The 18,559-nt window shown below is 45.4% G+C and overlaps 1 protein-coding gene across 2 annotated transcripts in view; it reads left to right on the plus strand.

The window, feature by feature from the left end:
* The window catches only part of THRA (thyroid hormone receptor alpha), a 128,804-nt gene that overhangs the window by 63,870 nt on the left and 46,375 nt on the right, over positions 1-18,559 (plus strand). For both annotated transcript variants that reach the window (XM_044447204.1, XM_044447203.1), the window contains exon 2: positions 12,883-13,143. In XM_044447204.1, coding sequence (XP_044303139.1) covers positions 13,091-13,143 — 53 coding nt within the window. In that variant the 5' untranslated portion in view covers positions 12,883-13,090. The remainder of the gene's footprint in view (positions 1-12,882; positions 13,144-18,559) is intronic.

Below are 18,559 nucleotides of genomic sequence, written 5' to 3' on the forward strand. Positions count from 1 at the left end.
TGTCTGAATTCAGGGCAGGTTAGAGTGATGTAGAGACTGACTCAAGATCACCCAAGAAGCTTTATGGCTAAGTGGATCTCCCCAGCCCTTGTCCAGCACTGTTAAGGACAAACCAGTTAACTTGGTTGTGAAGCAGCCAGGATCAGAAACCCCATTTTGATCCTGGGTTGTTCCTGTAAAACACATTTAATGAGCTGTAGTTTCTCTGCCTCAGATGCAACAACAAATTTCAGTTAACTTAAAAACAGGATGCATCCTGAGCCCTTGTGGCTGCAGGCTTGAGCCCCAGCTTCCCCCAGTGTCCTCCCTTAAAGCATTAACTCTAACCAGGCTGATGCATATATGGAGAATTCTGAGCAGAGGAAATGTTCTATGAAAGCTATTATAAACATTATACAATTAGTCTGTTTTTTTCCCCACTCTACTGATTTCTGCAACAACTTTGCAAAAGGTGTGCATAGATTTATGCCTTACTCAGTTGGCAGAAATGAAATTTTATAGTAATTTGAAAGGTATTTTTTCACTTGTCTAGGTTGAAATTTCCCAAACTACAGTTTGCAGTTAGCCCAACAAAGTAAAACTAGAATACACTGAGGGAGAGAAAAGAGCTTTGGTGCCAAGTAAACAAGGCTGAAGTTGAACTGGCCTTCAAAAATTTGAACCTGATTTGTGAGATAAACTTTCCCCCTGGCCAGTCTATCTGTAGTTATGCTTGACAGAATACACCTCCAAATTCACATAAGCCTCCATAACAAATTCTGTTCCTAAAACGTGAATTTTTATGTCTACAATTGAATTAATAAGCACAGAGGTGCTGTTTGCCCATAGTGATAAGCCAGGCTTCCTTGCTTACTCAGCCTTACTGTGAACAAGGGATCTGCTGATGCAAGCAGAGCCCCTCCAGTCTTACCTTTACGGGAGGAGGCAAAACTAAATGGCTTTTTGTGATGTCTGAACCCAGCATCCAGGGTTGTTGCTCCCAAATATGCCAGGATTTTATAAGGCAACAACAAACCTTGTTTTAAATCTAGTTTATGATCCTGCTTTATTTAGGAGCAATAGAGCAAGATCTTTGGTTTGGACATCACGGTAAGCAGTCATGTCTTAGTCAGATTTACTTGCTTATGCAAAGGAAGAAATGAGATTGGAGCAAGCAGGCTACATGTGCCAATATACTATTTTCTAAGAATCCTGGCTTATTGTTAGGTGTAATGATGGCCTTGTCTGTCTGTCTGTCTGTCTGTCTTACTGAATGTTCAGATTTGTCCTCTGGGAACCCCCACTTTGCAGACCCCCGACATGCAGTATAGCCCTATTGAGGGAATCCTAGGACTGTATAGTACAGCCATTTTTAGGGAGATCCAATTATGGACGTGACGTACCCCTCTCTTGTATTCTTGATAAACAGGAAAGCCTCAGTTGGTCCTGCCTCCTTCCCACTTCTCTTTGCGACCCCCCCCCCCACCACCACTTGAGCAGCTCTGTGCTGTACTCACTGCTTTATAAATCCATCAAAGGAATTTCCCCCCTCAGCCAAGAAAACTGTGACCTACTTTCTGCCTCTCCAGTCTCCATCAAAGGCCCAGGCAAACAGCATGGACAGCAAAGCTTCCATGGTGCGGAGTCCTTTGTGCCCCTCAGCCTTCACTCCTGAGTGTGTATTTACTGTACCGGAGTGTCCTTGAAGAGCTCTGGTATCTTGTTGCGGATGCTGCGAACTGTGGCTGTCAAATATTGCCAAAGTTGGCATCGCATTGCACCATGCTGTCAGGAGTTTTGTTTTATTTCTCTGTTTTGCAAGGCATTATCTTCCCCCAGGACAATAAACAAAAGCTGAGGGGGCCATGGATGGGGAGCAGGTCGCGTGCAGAATCCTCTGAGTATGCTTTCCTTATTTGTTCCAGGGATGGCATGTCCTCTAAACCCACCAGCATCTTTCAGATTTCATTCTACCAGCTACAAAATTGAAACCTGGGTAAAAATGACAAGTCCAGATTGCATTTTTGCTTCATTTTTTTCTTTAGAATCCCTTCTTCACAGTGTCACTGTGCCACTGAGAATAAAGTAATTTTACAGATACAGGTAACTGAAGCAGAGCAACTGGCTTTCTTAGGGCTATCCCAGGAATGCATGATTTACCAGGAATTTGAGCCCACCTTATGCTTCTGACAATTTGAAGAGCTGAAGGTCTACACTCAAGAGATCCTAGTACAGATTACTTATGCTTTAGTGCTCATCATCTGTATGGCATGGTGGTTAGAGTGCTGAACTGGGGTCCTGGGAAATCTGGTTCTAGTCCACACTCAGCCACAAAGCTCTGGGTGACTTTGGGCCAGTCACTCACTCTCAGACTCACTGACCTAACCGGGATGTGTAGGGAAAAGAAAAGTGGAGTGAAGAAAAGCTATGTAAGCTGCTTTGGGTTCCTTGCAAGAGGAGAACAGTAAATGCAATGCAATAATATAATCTTTATGATTTGTATGTAGACTAGAATGCCACTAAAAAAAGAAAAAAGTAACTTTTGTGGACTATATTTGGAAAGTTGCTTGTTCTCGTAATAAGGGTGGTTAAAAAACAATAGGATAAGTTCTTCATCCAGGGTTAACGAGTGAGTTTTCAAATCTACAGTAGTAATTATGATCAAAGAAGTGGAGCATGGGCTTTATTCCAGATTAATTAATTCAGAATCCAGATTTTGTAGAACATGTTTGATTTCTTTAAAAAAGAGAGGAGATCAGAGGGACAAGTTTACTAGAAAGTTGCATCTTTTGCCCTGGATTTTCTTCCTGCATCTAAATCCTGGGTTGTGGGACTGCTGATTCTGGTTATTTGTTGGGAAGCAAATGTACTCTGCAATATGTTCAGAGACACTATGGTTTTTGCTGTCCCACAAATACTGGGGATGTGTAGAAAGCAATCTCCAGAGGTTTAAATCTGACAAAGCCTAACTCGTGTTAAGCCCTGATCTCATCTGGTAGATTGCAGCAATCATTGGATACAAGGACAAATGAAGAGATGTCACCAGTGTTTAATTTCTAGAAGAAGGAAATGTTGGAGCTTGAGCCTGTAATAACAGCAGTCAACACAGTAAAAACAAGTTGTTATTGTTGTGCTGCCTCAATGCATATTGCTGTATAGCGTAAGCCCAAATTGATCCCAGCCCTCCAGAAACTTAGCATCTAAAGTTTCACAAAGGGAAGAGAACAGTGCCCTGAGCCCAGCCGTCCAGGCAAAGCAGTCTGTGGGAGACGCAGTTCCTCCTTCTGGTTGCAGGGGGATGTGGCAACTGCAACAGACTCTTCTTGTGGGCTCCTGTGCGGGTGAGAAGGTTGTTGGTGTGGGGAGGCGCTGGGGCTTGCATGTGTTTGATTACTGAGGAAGGAAGCTATCATGAGCTGACTTGGGCTTCCACACGAGCAATCCTCCTGACTCCGGGGAGGAAGTTGGATGGGCTCTGTGCCACCTTCTTTCTTGAGAGAGTAGCTGGAGTGTAACGTGATGCCCAGGTGAGTCCCAAGACCTGCCCTGTTAGCACCTGCCTTGTGGCTCCCTCCGATGCTCTGATAAAATGTGGCACAGTTATGCCATGTTGTGGCACCAGCTCCTGGAGACTTGTTTGCTCTCATCAAGGTGCCAAGACACTTTTATGGTGCTGCTTTCTCATTGTATCATGGGGTGGGGGGAGCGTGGGAGGTGCTAAAAGCCTGGACTCACTTTACAGGGCTGGAATGGTGCCCTGGTGAGTCTTGGAGGCCCTTTATCCCCAGTGGTGTTAGCTGGTCATGTGTGTCTATTACTGGTAAAGGTTGGGGACAATCAGTTCGTACGTCTTCCTCCTCAGCCCATACCTTGTTTCACTTGCCGCAGTCAGAAGCTTTTTGCCTGGCAGGTGTCTTTTCGAGAGTGTGCGCAGTCTTGGCTTCTAGCACTCTGCGGACTGGGTGGCTTTACCGATGAGATGGACATTGGGCACAGTGGTTAGGAGAACGTGGTGTGAGCCAGAGAGTTCCAGGTTCATATAGGATCCTAGTTCAAGCATGGAAACCTTGGGTGGTCTTTGGCAAAGCACTCTTCTCTCACCCGTTACTCTTATACTGTCTCTGCCGGTCAGCAAAAAGGGGATAATGTTGCTCGAGGTGTAGGTAGGGCTTTTGTTAGAATTGCACATGGGTGGCACAGGGGTCAATAATTTCAAGAAGGGTCGGGGAGTCTGTGAGAAGGAAGGACTCACTGGAGAAGAGCCTAATGCTGGGGATAATTGATGGCAAAAGAAGGGGACGGCAGAGGATGAGGTGGCTAGATGGAGTCACTGAAGCAGTTGGTGTGAGCTTAAGTGGACTCCGGGGGATGGTGGAGGACAGGAGGGCCTGGAGGAACGTTGTCCATGGGGTCGCAATGGGTCTGACCAGAAGTCTGACCACAGCTTAGTTCCTGCCTGTCTTTCCAGTTCAGGAGATGGGAGACAAAGTTTCACCACACAGCTGTGCAGCACAGCACAGCTGCCTGTGTTACAAGTTAACCGGAGTGTGTGTTACAAGCAGCATTATTGTTGGATCCCTTTAGACTTGGCTTGTGGCACCTCGACCTGACACTGCGGCTCACTGTGCTAATTTATAGGAAGCATTTCAAGATATGCTAGATGAATGAAACACATTTAATTAATTAGTTAATGAATCCATCAGTCAGTTCCAGCACTGCCCGTAGAGAAGTTTGGCCAGATAACCTTGATCTGATGGAGCAAGTGCTCTGCTTGGATGGCAGTCACATTTGCTGCTAGTCCACTTGGTGAAAGGGAGAACCATATTCATAAATGCACTGGAGCAAACTCTGCATCTACAATGTGTCCACTGCCATGTCCTGCCTGTATGCTGCTTCCTTAAACATTATGGTGTTCATACAAGGAAGTAGTGAACTTCTGTGTAGAAATTGTTCTTAAGAGCGTGGCCATCTATATCCAGGCAATTTTTTTTCCCTTGCAGTGTATCAGAAGTGTGTGTTTGAGACAGGTAGCCTTAATTGCAAAGCCAGGAAAAAAGATATGGAACAACACTGAGCAAATTTACACCTGTATAACACAACCCCAGGAAGTCCCTTCTCCTTCTTTTGGTATCTGAAGACCATGATAGACGAGAGCAGCAGATCTGTGTGGTTTGTTTGTTTGTTCATTGCATTTATATACCACCCCAATATCCCCGAGGGCTCTCTCTGTTTAAACCTGTATTTCCTGCAAATCACTGTACAATATAAGGGATAGAAGGGGTTGATTTGGAGAAACAGAAATGCAGAACCTTCTCCCACTTTGCACAGTGTATTTTTTTATTTTTTTGTAGACAATTTCTCTAGGCATTTTTCTCTCAGCTGGTGTGCTAATTCCAGAAAAGAGTTTGCCTGAGACAAAGACATGGGAAGGGCTGCTATAGGGAGTTGAGTGGTAGGACTTTAAATTTTTACCCAGTGTCACTTTCCGTGTGACAGAGGGTGTAAACCTCAGGATCTTTTGCCAACATATCTAGTTCGGTCTTGAGCCTTACAAAAGCGTTGCACATTTCTCCACAATGAGGACTACAAGCATGTACCCATGTTTTCAGTAACAAATAAGTGCACTCATATAAACTCCATGCTTTGGTTTAAAGCTACTAGATTCTGAAAAAATAATCCATAATTGGCCATTCCTTCCCTAGACTCTCAGGCAAAAAAAAGACTGTTAAAGATGCCCATACAGATACCCGTGCGTACCCCCCTACACACACACACCCAGCTTGGCATGTGGATTAATCTCATGGGAGTTGTGCCAATAAACCCTTCTGATATTTCAGCTGCTCCTGGCAGGACCTTAAGCGTTGCGTTCCTAGCTTGGACTGTCAGTGTCTTGGCTTCCTATATTTTATGACCCTGTGAGTGTAGCAAGGAGTTTGGAAACTACACAGGCAATGTCTATTGCGTGTTCAGGAACCACAGTGAGGTTTGGAGAGAGGCAGAAGTGGTTTGGAGCATTGCAGCCTCCTCCCCTCCTTGGGGCCAAGGCCCCCTTTTCCCAAAAGCTCCAAGTTCTATATACAACACCCTCACCTCCATTTAGCCACCATTGGGATCAGCCTGAAAACCAATCACTGCAGGGAAATTTGGGGCAGTTTAGCAGTTAGCTTTTAATCTGCTTTTAAAAGCAACAATAATATATTTGTTTTTAAAAGAACCTTGCCCAGCCTGGCCCCAAGGGATGGGGAAAACTTGAACTACAGTGAAAACAAAATAAAGACATTAGAACAGTGCTAATTGTGATCAGTGTAAGAGCACCAGCATTCCAAATGGACCAGTGGAGCAAAGGTTTCAGGTGCTTACGTTCTGCAGCAGGCTCTTAATCATGTCAGTCCTTCAGAGGAGGCAAAAAGAGCAACCAAATGGTCTCTTTTATTGGCACATGCCCACCCCCCAGCCATCAGTGCCCAAGAAACATTATGACGTTCATGTCTTCTTGTGGTGGGGAATGTGTCGCCCTCTGGATGTTGTTGGGCTCAAAGCCCCATCAACCTTCGTCAGGAATGGTGGAATTAGTGGTCCAACACCTGGAGGGCCACAGGATTCCCAACTCCTCATCTTAAGGGAAAAGCTAAGAGAAACAGCTGTTTCGGCACAAGGAAGGTGTTTTTCCATGTTCAGCTTCACAAGCATTGAAAACATTTTACCAAACACATTGGTCAAGTTTACACAGTTACAGGAGAAAAGAAACAGGTTCTGGCTGCAACAATGGACTGGATGAAGGCTAACAAACTGAAACCCAGTATAGATAAGACTGAGATGCTGTTTGTCGGTGGGTCCTCTGACCAGATAGAGCGTGTTCAACCTGTTCTAGATGGGGCTACACTCCTCCTGAAGGAGCAGGTCCATAGCCTTGGGGTGTTCCTTGATCCATCTTCTTGACTGGAGGCCCAAGTGACCTCAGTGGCTTGGACTGCATTCTACCAGCTTTGGTTGGTAGTCCAGGTGTAAAGCCAGACAGGGGTTGCTGGGCCTTAGTAATGTACTCTCTGGTGATCTCTCAGTTAGTTGACTGCAATGCACTGTATGTGGGGCTGCCCTTGAAGACGGTTCAGAAGCTGCAGCTGGAGCAGAATGTGGCAGCCAGATTAATAACTGGGACCTACAGGTCCGAACACATAAGACAGTTCTGGCCTGCTTGCATGGGCTGCCTGTATACGTCTGGACCCAATTTCAAGGTGCTGCTTTTAACCTAGGAAGCCTTACCCCGCTGAAGACCACATTACTTGTTAGAGCGCTTCTCGCAACAATCTGCTCGGACACTACCTCCAACCTCGGGGACTTCCTCTGAGTGCCGACTCCAAGGGAAGGTGCCAACCAAGGGGAGGGTTTTCTCTGTGATGGCCCCCTGCTGATCAAACAGCCTTCTCATTGCAGCCCATCTGGTGCCAAATTTATCATCTTTTTGGCACCAGGGTAAGACGGCTCTTTATGACAAAGCTTTTAAAGATTTATCTGGATACCCGGGGACTTGTAGGGATTGCTCATCCCACAGTGTTTTACTGAGTCTTTGTTATTGTTTGGTTTTAGCTGTTTTAAGCATTTCATGTTTTTTCTGATTGTATATATTTTATTGTATTTGTTATCAGTTTTATGCAGCCTTCCCCAACCTGGTGGCCTTCAGAGGCATTTGGACCACAACTCCCAGAATTCCCATTGACTGGGAATTCTGAGCGTTGTAGTCCAAACGTGTTTGAAAGGCACAAGCTTGGGAAATTTTATGGACTGTTGTAAACCACCCAAAAAGCTTCAGCTGTAGGGCAGTATAGAAATGAAGTGAATGAAAAGAACAGGAGGAACCATGATGGCTTCTTTTCTTTGCCCCTCACATGCTGTGTGATTTTACTAATTACCCTTGTGGTGCATTGCTTACTATGTTGTCTGAACCTTGGAAAGTGCACAGCAAGAGTGGCTTCGAAACCCACAACCCTACAATAAGATATGGATTCTGGGACAGCTTTGAAGCCACCCCATTGTGCACCTTGCCAGGTTTGGACAGATAATTAGGGAAATCACACAGTTAATGATCAGCATGTAGGTGGCAGAGAAAAGTTACTGTGGTTTCTTTTCCCCAGGGACTGTTTGAATCCATCCATTGCTACAGAACGCCTCTGCGGCCAAGCTTTTGAATCTGTCACTCACTCACTAACTCACTTCATCAGTCAATCAAAATAGGCAAGTTTTTGAACAGCTATTGTAGATTTAAACTGATAATCTTAACTATTGGTCCCCACAGCTTCAACTGGGCTTACATGCTATATTTTATAGAAGTGAATGGAAACTTACATGCATGATGTGTCAGCTAAACCTGGTGTGATGTATTGGCTAAGAACCTGAGCTCCAAGTTCTTGGCTCATGTCTCACCCTGTCATAAAGTCTCTGGATGACCTTAAAGCCACTGTGATCTCAGCTGCATCCCCTCTGTGCAATAAGGGATCGAGCTGGCATGTTGAGTCACCTTTGCTAAGCTGGAAAGGTGCAGGTCTGCAGCTGGATGGGTGATTACATGTAGAAATGGAGCAGAGGGTTGGATTCAATGGCTTTATTGGCCCCTTCCAACCCTACTTTTAGTCTATTCTATATTGGCCTCTTTTCAGGGTTGTGGCCAAGGGGAAAAGAAGATGCACGGAAGGGAAGTGGAATAGAAATGCCGAGTCAGTATTATCAGAGCACTTGCTCTCTGTGCTTGGTGATTCCGGCCACCTCGAAGGAAGCCCACCCTTTTGTCTCCGCAGCCCGGCTAGCCTCACCCCTTTCTCTGCATTCACCCTTTTTGGGGGTGTTCATGTGTGACTGAAGGTTTCAAAACTAGCCTTGATTTAGCAAGAAGCCTGCCACCTTCATTGCAAGCCACCACGAGTATTTTGAATTGAAGTGATTCATGTAGTAATTCTTAACAAGGGTTACGAATCACTTCTCATTTGAAATAATCTTCAAGTGGTTTACAAAATAATAAAAATGCACACAAATAAAACAAATAAAAAGGAAGCCACCCCCCCCACACACACACACACTGTGGTATTAATGGGCACAGACATAATGATACCAATGAAATAATCTTCCGTTTTTAGCTGAAGTGCTGCAGAAGCAGTGAAGTGTCTTCAGCTTAGTGTGTTGAATGTGGAAATAAACCACCATTAGCTCAGAAGGTTGATTGTGTGCCAGTTGGCATCTGACATTGTGATACGTCCGTGCACTCTATAAATGAATGATAGCAATCATGAATATTACATGGCAGATCACTTGTGCCCTGCGGTTTTGCAGTGCCAGGGTTCAAAGTATCATTTGGCTAGTCTGATGGTGGCGGGTTATTTCAACTACATAAACCATTTCTTCTGCCACTGGCCCATCCAGTCACTAACTTTCTGCTGGAGTAAGCCCATCAGCCCCTCTAGGACCCCATTCTTCAACTTAGCCGGTTCCGCTACCCCCTGCCCCATGGAAGAGCATTCTGCCCCATGTCCTTGCATAACCCCGGTTTCCAGCCATGCTGTTGCCAGCCTGTTCCAGGAGGGTCTAATCCCCCCCGGGGAGGTCACTTGAGGACACAGCTGGGCCTCTTCTCCCCTTCCCCCAATTCTTTTCCCTTCGAGGGAGGCCAGCGGGACTTCGCTGTTTTCATGTTTCCTTTGATGATGTTACAGTTCTGGCAACATGCCAGAGAGCTGCAGGTTTCCTTCCAGAGTGCTTTGCATGCAGCGCACGGGGCGTGTGTGGTGGTGGCGGCGGGAGAAGCGGAGGGGAAGAAAGCTGTGCAGGGGCTGCACAGGGGAAGGGCAGGAGGGGTCCAAGCCTGGCACAGCCCCTGGCACCTCCCTGCTCTTAACCCTGACTTAGAGCAGAGGAGACAAGATTCCAGGCAGCGGCACACGGGTGGATGGGGGAATGTCCCTTTCCCTTCCCTTTCCTTGCATCAATCATTTTACTTTCAATCTCCCCTTACTGCTTTTTTCTACACTGCCCCCCCTTTCCAGTTTGGGTACCCTCCTTTACGAACTTTCAGCTCCTCTTAAAGAAACTGTGATGATTTCTAAACAGAGAACTTTAGGGGCTCAAGCCATGCTTGCCAACTAGAAAGCCAGACCCTAAACTTGTGGGGATAGCGGCTGGTTGCATTAGGGAAGGATAACTTTGCACATGTTAGAGAGCATTTTTGCATTTCCCATGTTCCAAGACTGAGCGAGATCTGGCACTGAAAACAAGTTCTGGAGTGACTGGATTCTGAGCCAGGACTAGTAGCTTCAAATCGCTAGCTCTGAGTGGATGCCAGCAGTGAGGTCATTCATGTTTGAGCTCTGAGTCTCCCACCCTCTTTTGCCGATGTTGCTTTCCAAGGGGGAGAGGGGAAATATGCCAGAGCCATTCCACGTTTGCATGAGTTTATTTAAATGTATGCAAAGGAACAGTGCTTGTTACCTAGCATTAGCAGAGTTTTTAAAGGGAAAAGAAGAAAAGCTTGAGACACAAACTGGTTTGGGCCACTTAAAACCAGTCTGGCAGCTTCTCCCCCAGCCCAGTTCCTTCTAGACTTAGGGGTGTGTGTTGGTCCTTTCAGACTGTCAGCCTCTGAATGCAAAACGGGAACTGCAGCACAGCCTGGTGTTTGAGGTTCTTCTGCTGCTGGTTGATATGGACCAACATTTTTGGTTTCTCTCTAGTGTTTGAGCACACACACTAGACAGTGGAATTCATGGAATTCACGGCCAGTAGCTATGGCAAGGGCCACTGGTGCAGGGTGCCGGTTTCCACACCGCACCTTTTGAAGAATGCATTTCAAGAGGAGAGATCTGTCCATGTGTCTTAATGGGTTTAGCTGGATTAAGCCTCCATCTTCCAGGGCAGTTTATCTCTGAATGCCAAATCTGAGTACAGGCCACAGAGGATGGTTGCTGCCTCCCTCATAGCCTTTTCATGAGGTCATCTGGCTTGGCTGTGCTTTAAGTCAAAGGAATGAACTTAGCTGGACACCTGGTCAGCCAACACTTTCAATATTGTAGGCACACACAATTCCAGGGTGACTTGTTCTGTTGGCTCAGTCTAGCAAACCAGGCATCGTGTATTCCCATCCCAGGTCAGTGACAGATATGCTAGGCAGCCCTGAGCCGAGCCATTAAACTCCATTAGTTGTAGAGGGGTGGCATATAAATGCAAAAATAAATAAATAAGCAAGCAAGCAAGCAAGCAAACCCCTGGTTTCTTAGACCCAACATGGCAGGGAGAAGGTATTTGAGGGGCATCTGCTTTGTATGGAGAAAGTCCCAAGTTTGATCCTTAGCTTATGCAGGTAGGGCTGGCAAAATTCTTGGGTGAATTGCTGTTGGTTGGTGTAGACATGACTCAGATGGACCATGGGTCTTACTCAGTCTAAGCCATTCCCTATTTCTCTCCACCACTTACCCAATATTTAAGAGTAAAAGAAATACAGGAGCATTTATTGAACCCTGACCTAAATAGTAGGTGACATTGATCATCCACAGACCATTCCATCTGTACTCCAGTATGTGCCACAAATAACACAGAAAAGTGGTTGAAGAGGAAGCAGCTCTGAGCTCAGACAAGTGAGCCAAGCAGCTTACTTCCATGTTCAACCAGTACAGAAGTATATTCCTTTCTGGTGCAAAGTAATGGATTTATCTGTGGTCTCTAGCAAAAGTCTTGGACTCTTCTCCTTGTTGCCTCCCTTCATCTCAACACCAGTAAGAATAATTATCCATAATATTTGTGCTGTGCTTTAGGATGGCCGTGTGCATTTTCTCAGGAATCCTACAACAACCTTATAAAATAGCTTAAAAGCATACGAAGAGCCATGTTGGATCAGACCAAGAGTCTGCCTAAGTCCAGCATTTTGTCCACATGATGGTCAACCAGCAGTCTGTGGGAAGCCCTTTAGCAGGACATGAATCTACTAGCACCCTCCCACCCATGTTCCTCAGTAGTTGGCACACAGAGGAATACTGCTTCCAGTATTCCAGGTCATGTAGTACCATCGCAACCGCTAGCCTTCCATCCTGCAGGAACAGCAATGGCTTCTTGTTGTTGCCATTATCTTGTTCCTCTCTATATCATGGAGGAGGGGCCTGCAAATGAGAAATACCAGCTTGCCTGGGACCCACAGGTGAGTTTATGGCAGAGGTAATTTCCTGTGATTTCCTGGCTCACAGCTCTCACCCTCAGCTGCTGCTCTGTGCAAGCCTCGCACTGCTGCATCGGCCCCACAGTTCTCCATTTTATTATTCGGAAAGGGTTAAGATCTTAGCCCTTATAGAAAACATGTGGGGTGGGACATTGTGAGGTGTTAGTGGTGTGCACTGTGAGCATGCAAGGATGCAGAAGTGGTGCACACAATAGCTGACAATTGATTTCTACTTCTGCTTACAGTTGAGTGTTAGCTAGAAAAAGGCACTCTGTGCATGCTTGAATGGTGCTTCATGCATTGGCATTTTCCCTTCCCATGGATGCTAGTTTTGACATTGCAACATACCAGGACCCAATCATTTTCCTCCTCACTTCCCTCCATTACACTCTAGCATTTGATATATTATTCCACGCTTGCAGCGCAGAATAAATTATGCAAAAGAAACAGGCAAATATATTTCATTTGCATAATTCATTTTTGAGTTCTGAGGTTCAAAAAATTAGGCACCTGTTGTGTGGGTGTATGGAAGGATGAAAGTGGAATTTCCACAACTCCGAACTCAAGACCAATAAACTAAAGCAGGATCTCGGGGCGGATTGATGAAATTCAGAGTATGTGTTATTGTTTCTTGTTCTGACATCATAGAGTTGGGAGGACATGAATTTACATGAATCAGTAATAAAATGCTTTTCCTTTTCTTACATTTGTAGGGTTTCATCCCCACGTTTTCGCCCCAGGATGCTTCCTGTTCACCAACACTGAAGGAGGCACAATGGGGCTTGCCTCCTAACTCCGGTTAACAGCCCCTTTCCTCCCAAATCCCAAACCTGCATCTGTCGTGGCGACCGTGGAGTGTTGCCTCTGGGGGCGGAGCCCACCTCGGTCTCTCCTTCTTGGTTCTGGATGGAATTGCGGTGAATGGAACAGAAGCCCAGCACGGTGGAGTGCCTGTCGGAGCCAGAGGACACCCGGTAAGCCAACCTACCAGGTGGAAGATTTCCAGATGTTGATGTCGCTCTTGCATGGACCCCGATTGGAGTACTTACGACCTATTTGGCTCTGGGTTTAGTTGAAGAAGTACCACTGGTAGAGTTCTTATCCCTTCTCTGGGGTACGTCCTTCCTTGCAATGTGGCAAGAGGGACCTGCAACGCATCGGGCCTGTTCGCACAATTAAACAGCCCACCAGCAGCCATTTTGAATATTGTTGAGTATTGCCTCTTGTTGTCCAAACCTGGTGTGAGGATTAAGCAATCCTTACAGAGTTTGTTCAGTCCTCACACAAGCCAACCACTGCCAGGTTCAGACAACATGCCTGGCAAACTGTGGTTATGGCTTGAATTTTCTAGGATGGCCCTGACAAGCACCCAGGCTTGTCATGGCTTAAATAAACTTAAATATGGCTTAAATAAGACTAAATAAGTCATAATCTGCAGGGATAATGCAAATTTGGTCAGTGTTGCAGTGCAGCCTTTTGCTCTAGCAGGAGCCTTCCCAATCCAGGGTTTCAGCCAGTCAACCAGAATATTACAAGCTGTAAGGAGCTCAAGAAATCCTGCCTGTCCCACGGGTTTCATTTCCACTGAGCGCATGTTTGCCCCATTCAAGGTTTCTTCTTTAATGATTATGATGTATTGCTACAAACTATGCAGTTGCTACAAACTAGTGGCTCCATTTTGGCTCCGTTTCTGTTAGCACAGCAATACTGAGTTCCCTATGAGAGGGAATGATGGAGTATGTTTAACTCAAGGGGCTAGTATGATCTTTGATTGTTTCTAAGACTTTAGTTTCTTATTCCTGTATTAATACCCTGCAAGCTCAGAAACTGGGATTGAATATGGAATTCATCATCTTGAATATCTTGGACTCCTCCTTCCTCCCCCTTTTTTCTTTTTAAAAATGTAGTTAGCCATGAAATGAAGGAGCAATTTCCTACCCCAGCCTTCTCTTTCAGCCATTTCCCTTCTGTGCATACATGTTTTCCCTCTTGTCTATTTGTTGTTATTAGCAGGAGCAATTTGCTGTGAGCCAAGCGAGCCAGGTGTGCCCATGGATCTCTCTAGCTATCAAACCCCTATCCTTGGGGTGGGGTGTTCTGTTGCACTGGTGATTTCCAGAGGCTGTGCCAGAGCACACGGATGGTATCAGGAGGGATCTTCTAGCGCGTTACGAGGAATTAATTAAGTAGAGCCTCCCGAGTCTGAAGTAACGTGCTCATCTTCTATCTGCATAATTCAGTGCTCCGTTCTTCCTTCTAGTCAGATGGGTGGGTAATATTGTTGTGTTCGCTTGGATTGTTTGGCTATCTATCCTCAGTTGTAGAGACATGGCAGAATTTGCTACAGTGACTTGCACAGAAATGGTGTACTGGTAGAAGTTCTTAGCTTTGCAGACTGTAAAACATAGACTCATTTTTTGGGTGTAAGAGAATGGCCTCCCAAGTGTGGCTTAAGTGCTGGACGTTTTGATAATTCTGCATTGCATGCTTTTTATAGTATAGGAACCTGCATCTCTGAACAGTAACTTGATGTGTATTTTGTATTTCTTTGACCCAATCAAGGTTTTTCACAGAACGCTCATACAGTGTTGCCTGGAACCCCCTGAGCATCCATTTTCCTTTGATGAAAGGCAAATAGCTGGTGTGTTGAACCCGGGGCCAGAGCCTGTGTGTGTTCTTTCTATGAGGAGGTGCTTGTTGGAGGCCAGAGCCGCCCAAGTAGCCGTATGCAGTTGTGACTGAGTAGGACACAGCCATGTAGGAGGGAGTGAAAATGAGAAAGACCAGATTCAGAATGCTTTCGATAGGTTCTTGATGTACATTTAGGGTGTGGAGTCATAGTTCACAGCTAGAGCTGGATAAAATCAGCAAGCAGCATTCCCTGTCTGTCATGGTTATTCAGGAATTAATTATTATTGCCATTATTGTTAAATAAGGAGCCAGCAAAACCCGTAAAATTTCCTTCTTGTCCTTCACCTTCTCTGCTTGTCCTATTCCTTGTGGTGCCAGTCTCTGAACTACTCTGGTAGATCACTACTCTTGTGACTGCTATTGGCTTAGCTGCTCTGAGATCACAGAGGAGCTAGCAAATTTAAGACCAGGGAACTGAATATTTTGTGGGAGAAATTAAAAATTGAATGCTTACTTTATAGTAACTGGGAAACATTGCCTCTGTGTTGTGATGACTTTTGGCCTGGTTTGTATATAACATTGAACCATGAGTTATTTAATCCATGGATTGTTGTGATGTGTAAACATAGCTGCCATGTGACACAATCATGGTTTGTTAACTGTGGACAAGCTTCAGCTGTTGAGCTATGAAATAAACAAAAAGATAAATAACCCAAGTTAAAGAACCATGGTTTATTGCTGGGTTGTGAACTCTTGGTTGTCTAAATTACAGGCAGTCATTTGAACTCAGAACAAAGAGTTATTCATTGGTTGTTTTGCCAAGCTACAGAGGCAGTGGGCAAGAGTGCTCAAAACCCAGATTTTCTACATCCCAGTGCTACAGTGCTACAAAGGCATTTTGGATAGAGGGAAGGCATAGGTGAAGGAGGGGGGAAACTAACATTCCAGGAATGTTAGGAACAGAAACTGTGGCTTTTTGATCATCTTTCAGACAGAGTCTGGGTAGGGCAACAAACTATGGATTAAATAAACCTTGGGTTAGTGTCTTGAGTGCCACTTCGGTACAGATCAGATAAGCACATGAAAGTACCTTATGCTCCATTAGATCAATTGAAATACTTCTATATTTATTAACTATATTACAAACTGCCATTTTCTTGTAAGGAACCCAAAATCCCTCACATGAGTCACCTCCTCTCTGTTTTATTCTCACAACAACACTGTGAGGTAAGTTAGACTGAGAGACAGGGACTGGCTCAAAGCCACCCACTGAGCTTCATGGCCAAGCGAGGACTAGCACCCAGGTCTAATGCTCTAACCGCTGTTGTAGGGGCGAGCATCTTGTGGGCTCCCAGGTGTTTTGGTCATTCGCTGTTGGCTATACTGGTTATGGGAATTATAGGCCAAAACATCTGGAGTGTCGCAGGTTGCCCATCCTGATCTACCCAGTAGGCAGTGCATTTCCACCAGGACATCAGGCAGAGACTTTCTCTAACTCTGCTACCAGAAAAATCTTTTAAATCAAAGGTTGAACCTGGGCCCTTCTTTGTACACACTGTGTGCTCCACCACTAACTTTTTGGCTTACTTTGAAGTGTTCCAGTGGGCACCTGGATGTCATGTGTTGCTTACATACATGTATGATGGTTGATTTAAAACATGTAGTACTTTCAGTGGACAACGAACTCCCTTGGCGAGGCGTGTGTCTCCTGGTTTCCTCGTTATTGCAACACATGTTAATACTTGTTTGTGTGTAACTCTGTCTAAATCCTCCATAGATCGAAGCTGAACATGTGAGCTTGTCTGCATTGAAAAGTCTTGTTGCTCAGGTAATTTTAGTTCTCTCTGTGGTTATTGACCTCTTTTACCTTTTCACACATACAAGGCACTGCTTTTTGCTGCAACAATTCAGAAGTGAGCATGTATATGCAAACCTGTCCTTGGACATCCCTTTTGTACAGATTCTCTCTTCCCTGATTAAAAACTGTTTTTCTTTTTTTTTTTTGTTGACTAGATTGTAATAGATTTCTCACCATTACCCACACTTCCAACAATTTGATTCATCCTCCATTTTATAATACTCTTGGATAAGGAGCGCCACAAGAGCAAGGGACTTCACATACTGTTATTTTTTGTTTGTACATTAGCCGGTTGCCTGTAAGGAGGAGAGACAGCTTCCAGGTGGTCAAGCTGAGAAACTTTGATAAAGCAGTTTTCTTCTAGACTACAAATGATTTGAAACTGTTACATGTGGGCTAGGAGGCCTAATCTAAAATTGTGTGAATTAGTTATTTTGGGCCAGTCTGTACCATGATTTCTGACTTAACTGGGGAACTACCGTATTTTTCACTCTATAAGACGCACTTTTTCCCCCCGCAAAAGTAAGGGGAAATGTCTGTGTGCCCGACGCCCGGGACACTGCCGGCCGCCTGCACCACGTGGCACCACCTGGCCAGCACGCGCTCGGTGTGCCCTGCTCCACCCCCCCCTCCGGCGCAGGTGAGAGCTGTGCCGCTCAGGGGGAGCGGTGCGGAGGAGGAGGAGCCGCGGGCTTTAACCCGCCGGCTGCACGGAGAGATGGACTGCTCACCCTCACCGCCCGGGAACTGCTCACCCCCACCGCCTGGGAAGACCTGCCACTGCGCCACCCGGAAGACCACTGCCGGCACGCTGCCAGCCCGGCTGTACCACACCTGGCCGGCACGCGCTCGGCGCGCTCTGCTCCGCCCCCCTCCTCCGGCGCAGGTGAGAGCTGTTAATCACAGGTTGGTGTGTGTTTTCAAATGGCAACCTGTCTTTTAATGAAGCCCATGGGGAAGTGATGGGGAATGTGCCTGTGATTATCAGGAAGCTTTCCATGGATCAGTTATCTGTTAGTTGATCAGACACATTTTTTTTTAGGATCAGTGGATATTTGAACAGCATTACCTTCGTGTATGAAGTTTATTCTTCAAAGGCTACTTAGTCCGCTGTGTGTTTGATTTACCATACAATATCTCATTTTTTGTCAGAAGTTTTTTTCTATTATTTACTAGTAGGGCAGCGTGGACATTACTGGCTTTTTTAGATTTGTTATTGAATTGTCTGCAGCAGCTCTTGTATAACTGGTGTAGATTGTGGATTCCTTCAATAATTCCACTACTGACTAAGAAAGTGATGTCAGTGATTGTGAGCAACAGAGCTTCATAAATTCTGACTCTAGTGATGATGAGTTCTATGGGTTCAACGAAAACTAGAAGAGTACTCGAACTTTAAAGTCTCTCTTTTGTTAATGACCGTGATGATGGTTCTTAATGCCACTGTTGACTGCTGTTCACTTTACAAGGTTGAAATGCGGTATTACTGTAGTTATAGTTTATTAAATAGTAAACCATTTGATTCAGAATTTTTTTTCTTGTTTTCCTCCTCTACAAACTAGGTGCGTCTTATGGTTAGGTGCGTCTTATAGAGCGAAAAATACAGTAACCCACCAATAGTTCGAGGGGCAACAACCACAAAAGCACAGCTTGATAGACCAAATGTGGGTGTTCGGAATGGATGTCCATTCATTCTCTTCATTCATTTGGAGGCAGGCCGTGCATGAAAGAGGTCGCTCATGTTAATACGCCAGTGCAAGAGCTCACGTGTGCATTCAGAAGCTCATGCAGAGATTGCAGAAATACCTGTGAGCTTGTGAATAAGCTGACTTGCAGCCAGGTTCATGGCCCAGTGTGCAGGAGATGAAGTTTCTGCTCATATGGCACAAAGTATGGCACTTCCC

This window comes from Varanus komodoensis, unplaced genomic scaffold (assembly GCF_004798865.1).
Source record: "Varanus komodoensis strain SLA01 unplaced genomic scaffold, ASM479886v1 scaffold50, whole genome shotgun sequence".
Classification (NCBI taxonomy): Eukaryota; Metazoa; Chordata; class Lepidosauria; order Squamata; family Varanidae; genus Varanus; species Varanus komodoensis.